At 42.0% G+C, this 15,436-nt stretch overlaps 1 protein-coding gene across 3 annotated transcripts in view; it reads right to left on the bottom strand.

Moving 5' to 3' along the window:
• Window positions 1-9,356, bottom strand: part of tlcd4a (TLC domain containing 4a) — a 70,773-nt gene extending 61,417 nt beyond the window's left edge. For 2 of the 3 annotated variants that reach the window (XR_006312928.1, XM_043698861.1), the window contains exons 1-3: window positions 8,994-9,356; window positions 3,303-3,438; window positions 1,787-1,878 (exon numbers count right to left, since the gene is read on the bottom strand). Coding sequence is in view for 1 of the 3 variants with exons in the window: in XM_043698861.1 (XP_043554796.1) it covers window positions 1,787-1,791 (5 nt within the window). In the remaining 2 variants the exon portion in view is untranslated. The remainder of the gene's footprint in view (window positions 1-1,786; window positions 1,879-3,302; window positions 3,439-8,993) is intronic. The other variant, XM_043698862.1, reaches the window with a different exon arrangement.
• Window positions 9,357-15,436: the final 6,080 nt, after the last annotated feature.

The raw sequence follows: 15,436 nt of genomic DNA, 5'->3' as shown, positions 1-15,436 counted from the left end.
ACTGTGTCCAGTTTTGGTCCCCACGCCTCAGGAAGGACATACTGGCACTGGAGCGTGTCCAGCGGAGATTCACACGGATGATCCCTGGAATGGTAGGTCTAACATATGAGGAACGGCTGAGGATCCTGGGATTGTATTCATTGGAGTTTAGAAGATTAAGGGGAGATCTAATAGAAACTTACAAGATAATACATGGCTTGGAGAGGGTGGACACTAGGAAATTGTTTCCGTTAGACGAGGAGACTAGGACCCGTGGACACAGCCTTAGAATTAGAGGGGGTAAATTCAGAACAGAAATGCGGAGACATTTTTTCAGCCAGAGAGTGGTGGGCATGTGGAATTCATTGCCACAGTGTGCAGTGGAGGCCGGGACGCTAAATGTCTTCAAGGGAGAAATTGATAAATTCTTGATGTCACAAGGAATTAAGGGCTACGGGGAGAATGTGGTTAGTGGAGTTGAAATGCCCATTAGTCATGATTGAATGGCGGAGAGGACTCGATGGGCCGAATGGCCTTACTTCCGCTCCTATGTCTTATGGTCCATGATGTTGTGTGGATATTTTTAAAATTTAAGTATCATTTATTTCTTTCAACACACTTGTCTTCTTGCTTTGAGTCATAAAATTGTTCCAAATCAACTTAGTAGTTGTTGCATTCTACAGAAACATACAAATACACTATTTCATTCTGCCCTTGCTTATACTGAAACAGTCAAAGGTAATTGCAGTAGTTCTATTCCCCCCAAAAAATGTTCAAATGCCATCTGATCAAACCTGCAAAAGTCCAGAGTCAACAATCCCAGACTCTGCCATCCTTAATGTGACAGCAGGGCGATTGTGCAAGAGGAAATTTGCAGCTAGTGTCAGGCTTGACAGTCCTGCCAGTATTTCCAAAGACATGTCTGCCACAGTGCACAGCAGAAAAACAGTAACATATTTGAAAACCAAATTCAAAAGCAAGTGAAATATTAACTCACTCATTTTCTTTGAATTGCATTTGCATTGTTAAAATTGAAAGCCTCCTCCCAACCTGCTTTAGAATTGACTACACTTCAAAAGTATATTATTGACTGCACAGCATTTGGGACATTCTGAGTTTGTGACAAGCACTATATGAGTACAAATCAAGAACTTGCACTTATCGCAAACTGCACTCGCAAATTTGAATTCCCTTAAACCACAGTTAAGGTTAAAGCATTCAGAAAGTAGACTGACATGCCTCCATATTAGCCTAGTATTACAGTGCATAGTTTATGGATTGGAAGTGTTAGGATCTGTTTGTTGTACATTTTTGATTTCTTCCATATGAGAAAAAGCATCACACGGTCAGATAAAGTCATTCCAGCTAAAATGACAAAGATTTACTGAAAGAAAACAAAAATGATAGGGCAATGTTAGCTGCAAGTATTAATGTAAAACTGAGTGGAGAACGGAATGATTTAGCACCAACTGTAACTGATTTAACTTGTTTAAGTTTGGGGCAATTAGCAGTAATAGTTCAGATTCAAATTATAACATAATGCTGGTCACGAACAGGTTTCTAACAAAGATGATCATACAAAAGGATAGCCACATCGCAATATAATCATCCTGCAAAGTGTCCAGATACTTCTTCATTACGTGAAGCAATTGAGTACCAGGTTTGATTTCGAAAACAAACTGATAATTTTTTAAATTTTTTTTTTAAATTTTCTCATTATCCAACAGTAAAAAATCACACCAATACACTCCTTACTTTGACCAAGCAAATACTTCCATCTGGATTCTTCTCCACGGTTTACACTTACCGCATGATAACTTGACGGCAAAATGACCAATCAAATTAACATTTCTGTTAATCTTGTCCACTATACATCATTTTGCTTGCATCCTATCAAGACTGAAAATAAAAACACTTTTGAAACTCAAACCACCCTTTGCACCATATATAATTTATTTTTACATCATGACGATAGAAAAATCATCTAGTCAGAATTGTTTGCAACTGTTTCAATTGTTCTGAAGTAGAATTTCTGGATCCAAAAAGTTAACTCAGCTTTCTCTCCATAGACATCGCCAAACCTGCTGAGTTTCTCCAGCAATTTCTGTTTTTGTTTTCAACCATTTTCCTTTCCAAAAAACTGCAGGGTAACTGCCTTAGGAGTAAAGGAAAACTTTCCCAGATGCCAAACAGATTTTAGAAGTCAAACATCTTTCGTTATTCATTCATGGAATGTTGGAGAGTCACGGGCTAGACCAGCATTCACTGCCCATGCCTAATTGCTCAGAGGGCAGGTAAGAGTCAACCATATTGCTGTGGGTCTGGAGTCACATGCAGGCCAGACCAGGTAAGGACAACAGATTTCATTTGCACAATATACCAGTGAACTAGATGGAGCTTAATGACAATGGTTATGTGGTCACGATTACGCTTGTCTTTTATTCCAGATGTTTCAAGAATTCAAAATCCATCATCTGCCATCTATCCCCAAAACATTAGCCTGGGGTTCTAGATTTCAAGTCTAAAACATTAGCATTGCTTCTTCTCTGACTTTGAATTTTACAAGTTGTCTAGCATCAGCAAAAATCCTACTGTCCTTTCTGTTCTGACCTAACATGAAATTTTACTTTTAAACATGTCATTGAACACTGGCAAGTAGGACACCACACACTGTGCACAGGCAGAGCTCACCAACACATGTTAATGCACACACGCACATCAGACTGCTTCAGAATCAGGAACTGACATACAACCACTGTAACTCAGCACTTCAAGCCCTTTAATAAAATGCAAAATGATCAGGGTAAAGATCTTTTTTTAAAAAACCCAAGAGGTTCAGCATAGCCCACAACACACCTTTCTGCATCTGTTTCTTAAAATCTGGGACCTCATACTTCTTACATTCAAAATTTAAATTATACTTCAAAAATAATAAGTTAAAAATAAAACTCTGTGTTAAGTCTGAAACTGGATTATGTGCAACATTAGGTGAAATGTACTTACTAATCTGTCAGTTTTCTCTTTCTTTAAAAAAAAGTCACAGAAGTTAAATAAAAATTACCACAAGTAAATGATGAAATGAAGTAGCTCCCTACTTCAATGGGTTAACCAAGCCACAACAGCAAATCTCATGAAAGGCCAAGCACAAGTGAATTATATTGTCAGCTGGACTACCAATCAAGGAGTGCAAATGGTAGGATTTCTAAAGGGGTGGGATCAGTTGGGGGTTATGTGAAGCTAAGAAATCAGAGAATATCTTGAATCTATGCCTCAGACTTGTAACGCTAAAATATAAAAGTTTTATGCAATGGTAAATTTGTTACCTGAGTTGTATGGAGTTGAACAATTATACTGTTATCCTGGGAATTGAGTAAGATGAAATAATCGCGACTTTGAACGTTGCCAGTATCTCTGTTCTGTTTTCTGTATACGTAACCAGCTTCGTGTACACAAGTTAGGCTAAATGAGAAAAATAAGGAAACGGAAGAAGAAAACCTATTTAACAAAGGCAAATTGTCACTAAACTGCAAGTTACAATCATCACAATCCTTTCTGACAAAGTTGTTTAAAACTAAAATTAAGTGCACCAATTTATAAAATTCAGAAAAAGCTTACAGATAGAAAGATGTAAATTCTGTAGATCTCTCCAGATTCAGTTAAAAAAATTCAAACGTAGCTCAAGAAATATATAAGTGAAACTCTTGTTACTCACAACATCTTTCTAGTTATATTCTGCAGACCCAGGTTCAAATTCTGCCACAACAAAAGGTGCAATTTAAATTCAGTAAAAGGATATGGAAGATATAGACTGTAGGGAAATAGATGGTGAAATCTTGCAAAATGTCCAGATTACAGAGGAGGAAGTGCTGGATGTTTTGAAATAGGTAAAGGTGGATAAATCCCCAGGATCTGATCGGGTGTACCCGAGAACTCTGTGAGCAGCTAGAGAAGTGATTGGTGGAAGTTTATGATTACTGGGCCTCTTGCTGAGATATTTGTATCATCGATAGTCACAGGTGAGGTGCTGAAAGACTGCAAGTTGGCAAACGTGGTGCCACTGTTTAAGTAGGGCGGTAAGGACAAGCCAGGGAATTGTAGACTGGTGAGCCTGACCTCGGTGGTGGGCAGGTTGTTGGAGGGAATCCTGAGGGACAGTATGTATATGTATTTGGAAAGGCAAGGACTGATTAGGGATAGTCAACATGGCTTTGTGCGTGGGAAATCAAGTCGCACAAACTTGATCGAGTTTTTTGAAGAAGTAACAAAGAAGATTGATGAAGGCAGATCAGTAGGTGTGATTTATAAGGACTTTAGTAAGGCGTTCGACAAGGTTCCCCATGGGAGACTGATTAGCAAGGTTAGATCTCATGGAATACAGGGAGAACTAGCCATTTGGATACAGAACTGGCTCAAAGGTAGAAGACAGAGGGTGGTGGTGGAGGGTTGTTTTCCAGATTGAAGGCCTGAGATCAGTGGAGTGCCACAAGGATCGGCGCTAGGTCCTCTACGTTTTGTCATTTACATAAATGATTTGGATGCGAGCATAAGAGGTACAGTTAGTAAGTTTGCAGATGACACCAAAATTGGAGGCGTAGTGGACAGCGAAGAGGGTCACCTCAGATTACAACAAGATCTTGACCAGATGGGCCAATGGGCTGAGAAGTGGCAGATGGAGTTTAATTCAGGTAAATGCAAAGTGCTGCATTTTGGGAAAGCAAATCTTAGCAGGACTTATACACTTAATGGTAAGGTCCTTGGGAGTGTTGCTGAACAAAGAGACCTTGGAGTGCAGGTTCACAACTCCTTAAAAGTGGAGTCGCAGGTAGATAGAATTGTGAAGAAGGTGTTCGGTATGCTTTCCTTTATTGGTCAGAGTATTGAGTACAGGAGTTGAGAGGTCATGTTGCGGCTGTACCAGACATTGGTTAGGTCACTGTTGGAATATTGTGTGCAATTCTGGTCTCCTTCCTATCGGAAAGATGTTGTGAAACTTGAAAGGGTTCAGAAAAGATTTACAAGGGTGTTGCCAGGGCAATAAATGCTGGCCTAGCCAGCAATGTCCATGTCCCATGAGTGAATAAAAAACAGTTGTTTTAACTCCACATGAGTGTGGTCTTTTTAATCTGAGTGCAAACCTCCACATGTGTTTCCATACAGTGAAGCCAAGAATCTTTTTAACTCCTCTTTGTATTCTCTGCTAGATTCAGGCAGTCTCAAAATCTCAATATTCTAGGAAAGCCAATACCTTGTGTGCAATTCTGGTCTCCTTCCTATTGGAAAGATATTGTGAAACTTGAAAGGGTTCAGAAAAGATTTACAGAGATGTTGTCAGGATTGGAGGATTTGAGCTATAGGGAGAGGCTGAACAGGCTGGGGCTATTTTCCCTGGAGCGTCGGAGGCTGAGGGGTGACCTTATAGAGGTTTACAAAATTATAAGGGGCATGGATAGGATAAATAGACAAAGTCTTTTCTCTGGGGTCGGGGAGTCCAGAGCTAGAGGGCATAGGTTTAGGGTGAGAAGGGAAAGAGACCTCGGGGTAACTTTTTCACGCAGAGGATGGTACGTGTATGGAATGTGCTGCCAGAGGAAGTGGTGGAGGCTGATACAATTGCAACATTTAAGAGGCATTTGGATGGAAATATGAATAGGAAGGGTTTGGAGGGATATGGGCCGGGTGCTGGCAGGTGGGACTAGATTGGGTTGGGATATCTGGTCGGCATGGATGGGTTGGACCAAAATTTCCATGCTGTATATCTCTATGACTATGACTCTATGGTCTGGAATTAAGAGTCAAACAATGACCATGAAACCATTGCTGATCATCAGAAAAACCCATCTGGTTCACTAATGTCCTTTAAGGAAGGAAACTGCCATCCCTATCTGGTCTGGCCTACATGTGGCTCCAGACCCACAGCAATGTGGTTAACCTAGGGATGGATAATAAATGCTGGCCTAGTCAGAGACATAGGCGAAAGTGAGGACTGCAGATGCTGGAAATCAGAGTTGAGATTAGAGAGGTGCTGGAAAAGCACAGCAGGTCAGGCAGCATCCGAGGAGCAGGAAAATCAAGGTTTCGGGCAAAAGCCCTTCATCACAAATGATGAAGGGTTTTTGCCCGAAATGTTGATTTTCCTGCTCTCGGATGCTGCCTGACCTGCTGTGCTTTTCCAGCAGCACTCTAATGTAATCAGAGACATCCACATCCCATGAGTGAATTTTAAAAAAAGTTAAATCACATCAGCTACACATCATTTAGGCTCCAAACATCTAAAGGCACCTCTCTTCTTTAAAAAAGCACAACAGTAATTCTGAGCCAATTTTGATACAGAATTGTATATCTGAAATATATAGTTTAGTATGACAATATAAATCCTTAAAGTAAAATTAAAGCAAAGCATCTGACCATTCCATCCCAGCTCTAAGCAAATCTCAAGAAAAGGCATACTTAAGGCAGAGTGAGAGAGGTTCTTGATTGTAAAGGGAATCAAGGGTTACAGGGAGAAAGCAGGAGAATAGGGTTGAGAAACTTATCCACCATATTGAATGGTAGAGTAGACTTGATGGGGTGAATGGCCTAATTTCTGCTCCATAGCCCTTTGGCTTTTACTTGCAAAGAAAAAAACGCTGTGTACTGAACTCAAATTTACTTCAAATTAGGGTAAAGTACTTAAATTCTATCCACTTAGCTGAACAACACGGAAGATCCTCCATCTATCTGGCGAGGCTGTATTAGAGTCCTGCTTTCAGAGATCCAATAGAATAGTCTTGTCCCATTTTTAGACTGAGAATCTACCAAGCAACACAGCCCACTAATAACTCTACCAGCATCCCTGCTGAACAGACAAACAGCAAGTTGCAGACTCGTTCAATTGCAGACTAAATCTTGAAGAAAGCCTGTGGCTATTAGTCAGATGAAATATTGCATGATAACAGGGTATGGATGGGTATATGAATTGGAAGGATTTAGAGGGATATGGACCAAATGCTGGCAAATGTGACTACATTAATTTTGGATATCTGGTCAGCATGGACAAGTTGGACCAAAGTGTCTAATTCTTTGTCGTACATCTCTATAACTATTAAGGACGTGATGCCAAAAATATTAAGAAGTGAATTTTCATCAGCCCGCCTATAAGTCATTTTCTTTTTATTCTTTTTCCATTTGATGTTGCAACGTTAACACAAGGAGCCTGGCAAACAATTCGAGAATCATTTCTATACCAGTTGTGATGATGTATTGCACCATATAAGAATAACCAACAATATTAGCAACAGATCCTTCCTTTCAGGGAAACATCGGAAATGTGCTTCCAACTCAAAAAATGTATGCAAGGCCACAATGTCTTTCAGCTTGTTCCAGTTTCTTGTTTTTCCTATCTCTGGCAAACAAACTTGCTGAAAATGAAAACTTGGCACGAAGAACTGCAGACACAAGGTTGTACACAATATTGCAGTCCACCATGCCACCAATGCTTAACCTGTAGCAGCTGAACTTAAACATACAACAGATGATGGGATTCATTATGAATAATCACATCCATAGATTGGTGCATTGCACAGTGAACAGGTTCACCACAAACAAGTTGAGTGGCTTCTTATCCAAGCTGGTCTTCACTTTCCCACTCTTAACAGCATAGTGAATCTACCACCACAAGGACTGCAACAGTTGAAGAAGGAAATTCACCCATCACCTTACCAAGGATGAATAAGATTGGGCAATAAATACTGACCTTATCAGTAATTCTCATATCCCATTACCTAATAAAAATCATTCCAAAAGCAATAAAATTGTGTAACAGCAACAGCTGATGCCTTTTTGGTTTACAAATTATAGCAAAACAGTAATGTCAGTCAAGCCAGTGCAGATTAAACAATTAAAACCTTCAACTTTAATAAAAATACTGTATACTACCTTCCCTAACCTCACATGCAATATATAACACGCAAATGTCTTTTTGGTGTGTTTAAGTGAACTCATTACAATATGGGCACTGGAAAAGTTAATACAACCCTGCTCCTCCGTACTCTGTGTCCATCCCCAGTACAATCTTTTATCTACAATCTAGGTTTTCCTTCGTGCTGACTTCCTGGTTTACTTGTTCTACCACAGGAAGACAAGGAAAAGGGCTATATACTGTAGTCCTGTTCTTAGCCATTTGAAAATCTCTTTTTCAAGTATGTACCACCTACCCATGCTCCTGGTGTGATGGGATTGTGTCACATCACATTCCCTTTTTACCCAGGAGGTGAGGGGGTTCCCCAAGTGTTACTTTATGGGGAGGGGGGGTTGATGCCACATGTCACCTTACCTGGGGGGAGATGGTGAGAGCTCCTAGGTGTCACTTTACCAGGGAGAGGGAGTGGAGGGTGGTAGTGAGAGAGGGATCCCAGGTGTCACTTTAGATGATGGGGTGAGGGGTGGAGAAAGAGTGTAATGGTGGGGGAAGGGGTGTCCAAGATGTTTCTTTACCTGGGGGATATGGGGGGGGATTGGAGGGGGTCCAAGGTGTTACTTTACCTGGGGGATTTGGGGGGGGGGGGTCCAAGGTGTTACTTTACCTGGGGGATTTTGCGGTGTATGCTTTGGCTCCGGGGAGGGAGAAGCCGCTCTCTCGCCTGCACTGTCCTATTCCGGGCAATACTGAGTGAACGATGCGCCGCCAGTTTGGGGCATCAGATCCGACCACGGGCAAATCCATCCAGCGCAGTCCGAGGCCTGGCCGCCCTCGCCGGGCCCGCATTTACCTCCCTTCCCCTCCCCTCCCCAGCCCGAGCCCGGAGAGCAGACTCGCTTATAATCAACATCATTGCGGTCCCTCTGCCCTTCTCCATCTCCTTCACCTGGTTCCGATAATCCCCCCTCCGTCTTCCAGCTGCTCTTAAAGCTTCCAACCCAAACCTCTGCAATCTGCTTTTCATCACATTGACCCATTTTAAAAACACATCGTATCTTTTCGTTTTAAAAGAAAGGTTTTCCATCTCCCGCCAGCCCGCGAGAACCTCAGTTCTCACCATGTGTCTAACAAGCTGCTCTCTCGTTTTCTTCCTCTTCCTCCTCAAGGCAGCTTTTCTCTTCCTTTCAGTATCAGGATTCCTGCCTTTCCTTCAACGACAAGTCACTTCGACCGAATTCCTTCTGCTCTGACCAAACACAAACTGTTTCGAACCTCCTCCAATCAACTTCACTCCTTCATCCCATCCCCCTCAAGCACAGTTTCATTGAGGAGGGTGCATTCAGAGGCTGGGTGGAGATTTCAAATGCACAAACTATTTTCAGATCTGCAGGCAGAGTGGTTCACGCTGCGCTTCCAAAAGCCAACAGTTTCCCTTGTCTTAGGACAGGAAAAGAAGAGGTAAAATCCCAATGGTCTGGATGCACAGGGAGGCATTGGGTAGGGAATCCTGGTGAGTTTTTTTTTAAAGGATGAGGGTTAGAATGAATTATTCTGATGAAAGTCCAGGAATTGTCTTTTATCTTTCCTGAAACTAATGGATGTTTTGAGTTGTATAAAACACTTTATGAGATCATTTTTAAAGTGCTCAAAACTGAATCTTAAATTCTCGTACATTTAAAAACACAGGCGACTCCTCCTCTCTGAGGGATGATGGAAAACTAACTGGAAATGATTCAGCATTCCTACTCAAAATGTTCAGTCATGTTCAATTTGAACAGTTGTTACGCAAGCCTGACTTTTCCAGTCAATGATGAAGCAATTGCCTGACCTCAAAATAGCTGTCCACAAATCTAGTGCTCATCGTGGAATGATATTTCCTTCTACCAACCATTATTTACTGTAAATAATGGGATGGCATGCTGGCTCAGTGGTTAGCAGTGCCACCTCACAGCACCAGGGACCCAGGTTCAATTCCTGCCTTGGGTGACTGTGTGGAGTTTGCACATTTTCCCTGTGTTTGCGTGGGTTTCCTCCCACAATCCAAAGATGTGCAGGTAAGATGAAATGGCTATGCTAAATTGCTTATAGTGATAGGTGCATAGGTCAGGGGTGAATATAGGGTAGGGGAATGGGTCTGAGTGGGTTTCTTCTTTGAAGAGCCATGTGGACTTTTTGGGCTAATGGGCCTGTTTCCACACTGTAGGAATTCTAATCTAAATCTGGTACCAAGTCAAGGAGCTGTCATACTGACCTTATTGAGGTGTTCAAAATTATGATTAATTTTGACAGGGTAAAGAAGAATCTCTTGTTTCCACTGGTCAGTAACTAGTGGGTATAATTTGAAGATTGTCAGCAAGAGAGCTAAAAGTGAAATGAAAAGAAACTTCTCTATTCAAACTCTGTGTGGCGAAGAGGTGGGGATGGATTCTACATGAAGTTTCAAAAAAGAACTGGATATATGATTGAAAGTGATGAATTTAGAGGGCTATGACATAGGGTTCAATAATGGGGCTAGTTGGTAAGTTCTTTCAGGAGCTTGTATGGACATGATGGGCTGAATAGCCCCCTTCTATATTGTAAAATTCTTTGATTCTTAGTATCTAGTAGCTGTGGTGTCAAACAACCAGTCCTCCTCAAGTTTTTACATAGAAAACCAGCAATGTTAAACAAAAGATTTCATTTTCAATTTAAACATTCAGTGAGAAAAATAAAACTAATTATGTTTTGATTAAGTTGGGAGCAAAAAATACATTGTTAACAAATTATTTTTAAAATGTGGGTTTTTTATATCACAATGGAGAAATTTGACGTTCCACTCAAGGGCAATAATTTTTACATTAATGATCTGGATGAAGGAACTGAGGGCATTCTTACTAAGTTTGCAGATGATACAAAGATAGGTAGAGGGGCAGGTAGCATTGAGGAAACAGGGAGGCTGCAGAAAGATTTAGACAGATTAGAAGAGTGGCAGATGAAATACAGCAAGGGAAAGTGTGAGGTCACACACTTTGGTAGAAAGAGGCATGGACTATTTCCTAAATGGGGAAAAAATTCAAAAATCGGAAGTGCAAAGGGACTTGGGAGTCCTAGTCCAGGATTCTCTTAAGGTAAACTTGCAGGTTGAGTTCGTAGTTAGGAAAGCAAATATAATGCTGTCAATCATCTCGAGAGGACTAGATTATAAAAGCAGGGATGCACTTCTGAGGCTTTATAAGGTTCTGGTCAGATGACATTTAGAGTATTGTGAGGAATTTTGGGCCCCAAAACTCAGAAAAGATGTATTGGGCCCTTGAGTGAGTCCAGAGGAGGTTCACTAGAATGATCCCAGGAATGAAAAGCTTAACAGATGAAGAACGTTTGAGGGCTCTAGGACAATTCTCAATATTTAGAAGGAGTACTAAACAGCCTGGACAGAGCAGAAGTTAGGAAGATGTTTCCATTGGTAGGAGAGACTAGGACCCAAGGGCACAGCCTGAGAGCAAAGGGAAGACCTTTTAGAATGGAGATAAGGAAAAAAATTCTTTAGCCAGAGAGTGGTGAATCTATAGAATTCATTGCCGCAGAAGGCTATGGAGGCAGTTCATTGAGTATATTTAAAACAGAGATAGATAAGTTCTTGATTGTCAAAGGAATCAAAGGTTACAAGGAGAAAGTGGGAAAATGGGGTTGAAAAGCCTATCAGACATGGTTGAATGGCGGAGCAAACTTGATGTGCTGAATGGCCTAATTTCTGCTCCTATGTTTTCTGGTCTTCTCAAAACAAGAATTAGCTGGAGTTAGAATATCGTAATGGAAGCCAGATACACAAGTTTCAAGGATTTTCCCTGGAGGTTTAACAGCATTAAGAGCAGATTGTCCCAACAATCAATTGATTTCTTATTGATTGTTATCTGTGTTAGGGAGGGGAACATTCACAATATGCTAGAAAAAAGTGGAGAATCATTGACCCAAATTCATTGACTTCCTCATTATTCTGTACATTTGGTCTCCTGAGTGAAGGGTTGGAGGATTTGAACTAGAGGGAAAGGCTGAATAAAATGGGGCTATTTTCCCTGGAGCATCAGAGGCTGAGGGATGACCTTATCAAGGTTTATAAAATCATGAGTGGCATGGATAGGGTAAGTAGACAAGATCTTTTCCCTGGGGTGGTGGAGTCCAGAACTAGAGGGCATAGGTTTAGGGTGAGAGGAGAAAGATATAAAAGGGAACTAAGGGGCAACATTTTCATGCAGAAGGTGGTGCATGTATGGAATGAACTGCCAGAGGAAGTGGTGGAGGCTAGTACAATTACAAAATTTAAAAGGCATCTGGATGGGTATAAGAATTGGAAGGGTTTCGAGGGATATGGGCTGAGTGCTGGCAAATGAGACTAGATTAATTTAGGATATCTGGTTGGCATGGACGAGTTGGACTGAAGGATCTGTTTCTGTGCTATGCATTTCTATGACTCTAAGTAACAACAACGAATGCTAGCAGTTTTGCCACCATTAAAATCCAGGCCTAAAAATGCTCAAGTTTCATCATTGCCTTCAGCTTACAATGATATTCCACTCTCCTTCCTTGATCAAAAGTATTCTGGATTCTCAGGATGCTTGACAGGGTTGATAGTGAGAAGGTGTTTCCCCTTTGGGAATTTCTAGAACCAGAGGACATCTGAGAGTAAGGCATTACCCTCTTCAAACAGAGATGAGGAGGATTTCTTTCTCTCAGAATGTAGTCAACCTGTGAAATTGCAGAGGACTGTCAGGGCAGGGTTGTTCAGTTTCATTCAAGGCTGAGGTAGATTTCTAATCAGTAATGGAATCAAGGGTTATGTGGATAAGGCAGATTGATGCACAAGAAACCTAGCATCCCTTTGTGTTTTCACAATCTTTCTCCTTTTAAGAATAGAATTTCTACTCTTCCTGCCAGAGTGTATAATCTCACATTATGTTCCGTCTGCCTCATTTTGTCCACTCAGTTAACCTGACTACATTCTCTTTCTCATCTCTTTATTTCACCCTCAGTACTTGCCTTCCCACATATTTTTGTGTCACGTGCAAACATGATGATAGTAAATGCATTTCTGTCATCTATGTCAATAATATTAGATTTTTTTTAGATTACACTACAGTGTGGAAACAGGCCCTTCGGCCCAACAAGTCCACACCGACCTGCTGAAGAGCAACCCAACCATACCCCTACATTTGCCCCTTACCTAACACTACGGGCAATTTAGCATGGCTAATTCACCTGACCTGCACATCTTTGGATTGTGGGAGGAAACCGGAGCACCCGGAGGAAACCTACGCAGACACGGGGAGAACGTGCAAACTCCACACAGTCAGCCGCCTGAGCCGGGAATTGAACCCGGGTTTCTGGCGCTGCGAGGCAGCAGTGCTAACCACTGTGCCACCGTGCCACCCACTAAATTGGAAATAATTGTGCACCCAGCATTGGCCCCTGTGGCACTCCACTAGTTACAGTTGCCCCTCCTTTAGCCCAACTATTTGTTTTCTATTCATTCTCCAATCCTCTATCCATAATATATCATCCCCCCCCCCTCCCCCCAACCCCTGCAACATTATGGGCTATTATCAAGTAGTCTTATGGGCAATACCTTATCAAACACCTTTTCGAAATCCAAATATATTACATCTTGCTTCCCCATTTCCAACTCTACTTGTTGCCTCCTCAAAGAGTTGTAATAAATTTGCCAGGCATGGTTTCCCCTTTATGAAGCCGTGCTGACTCTGCTTAATTATCTATTTATAGATGCTCTGCTCGAGTATTCCTTATAATACACATTTCCCAATGACAGAACTGACTGTAGTTACTGTATTTTTTGTCTCTCTCCTTTTTTGAATAAGAATGTTAACATTGGCAGTTTTCCAAATCTCTGGAACTTTTCCAGAGTCAAAGGAGTCTTGGAAGATTATTAACAGTGCATCCATTATCATCATAGCTGCTTCCTTTAAAATCCTAGGACGTAACCCATCCAGTCCAGGGAACTTATAAGCATTTAGCTCCACTGGTTTCCCAAGTACTTCTTCTTGAGTGATAATTATTGTCTTTACTTCCTTTCATTAAGCCATCTTACTCACTTTATTCCAAGTTATCAGCTTGTACTTGTGGCTTTAGTATTTGTGTGAGAATAAGCAGGACACAGGAAAGGGAGATTCATCAACACCCAACAACTGGGGCCCAGGCCTTTAGGGGCCCATTGTACTCTGGCTAGGTGCAGAAAATAGCATCAGGAATCATGATTTCCATCCCTTCCATCTGACAGTAGGGAGTTGAGATTTCTGGCTTTTCATGAACAATTCACATGGTGCTGGACCATTTTGGAATGGAATTGAACAATGACTCAGAAATGCAAGTAGGATATCATTGTTCTTCAGTAATGCTTTCACTGTATGCACTTCTCAAATCAGTATCACTATTGGCTTCAGGGTTTCTCGGATGAGCTGGTTTCCTCCAGGTGCTCAGGTTTCCTCCCACAGTCCAAAGATGTGCAGGTTAGGTGAATTGGCCATGCTAAATTGCTCATGGTGTTAGGTGCATTAGTCAGAGGGAAATGGGTCTGGGTGGGTTACTCTTCGGAGGGTCGGCGTGGACTTGTTGGGCTGAAGGGCCTATTTCCACACTGTAGGGAATCTAAAAAAAATGTAGACAAATCCATTCAATACTGTGAACTCTTTAAAATATTAATTAGCAATTGCACTCCATGGTCCAAAATTTAGTCTGGGCTGTCATGTATTGCAAATGTCTCCTTCACATAATGTAATTACTGCTTTAGATTATGGAACAACAGTTAGAATAGAATAGGTTAGAATATCCTTTATTCCATGTGTGTTACAGTGAAAAGCTTTTACACGGGCTGCCTCTTATGGCACATCTCAGGTACAAGTGCCTCGGTACAAATCTTGGATACAACAGAGGAATAAAAAGTTTAAAAAATAAGTTAGAAATAAGACTACGTTAAAGGATTGACATTACAGTAAGGTAAAAAATTTCAAATAAACTTTACAGCAGCTCAGCATAGAACCTTCGCACGTGGTCTAACTGCCCACGCCAGACCCCAGTGCAAACAGCCATCCCCGCTCTGTATTGGCACTCAGCTGCTCCAAGGTAAGGTCCAGGACTGCCTCCCCCATACCAGTCTCTGCCTGGGAATCGCTCGTGTGCTGTTCTGGGACGTGTTCCTCTAGTACTGTTCCAGGGGCCTGCTGCTTACACCCTGTTCCAGGGGCCCTCTGTCCACACCCTGTTCCAGGGGCCCCTGAACATACCCTGTTCCAGGGGCTTGCTACTCACACCTGTTCCAGGGGACTGTCACCCACACCCTGTTCCAGGATCCCTCTGGCCACACCCTGTTCCAGGGGCCCATCACCCACACCCTGTTTCAGGGGACCTCTGCCCACACCCTGTTCCAGGGGCCTGCTGCTCACACCCTGTTCCAGGGGCCCATCACCCACACCCTGTTACAGGGGCCCTCTGCCCACACCCTGTTCCAGGGGTCTGTCGCCCACACCCTGTTGCAGGGGGCCCTCTGCTCCCATACTTTTCCAGGGGCCTGCT

This window comes from Chiloscyllium plagiosum, chromosome 11, assembly GCF_004010195.1.
Source record: "Chiloscyllium plagiosum isolate BGI_BamShark_2017 chromosome 11, ASM401019v2, whole genome shotgun sequence".
Taxonomy (NCBI): Eukaryota; Metazoa; Chordata; class Chondrichthyes; order Orectolobiformes; family Hemiscylliidae; genus Chiloscyllium; species Chiloscyllium plagiosum.
This window is presented reverse-complemented; position numbering and strand designations above follow the sequence as displayed.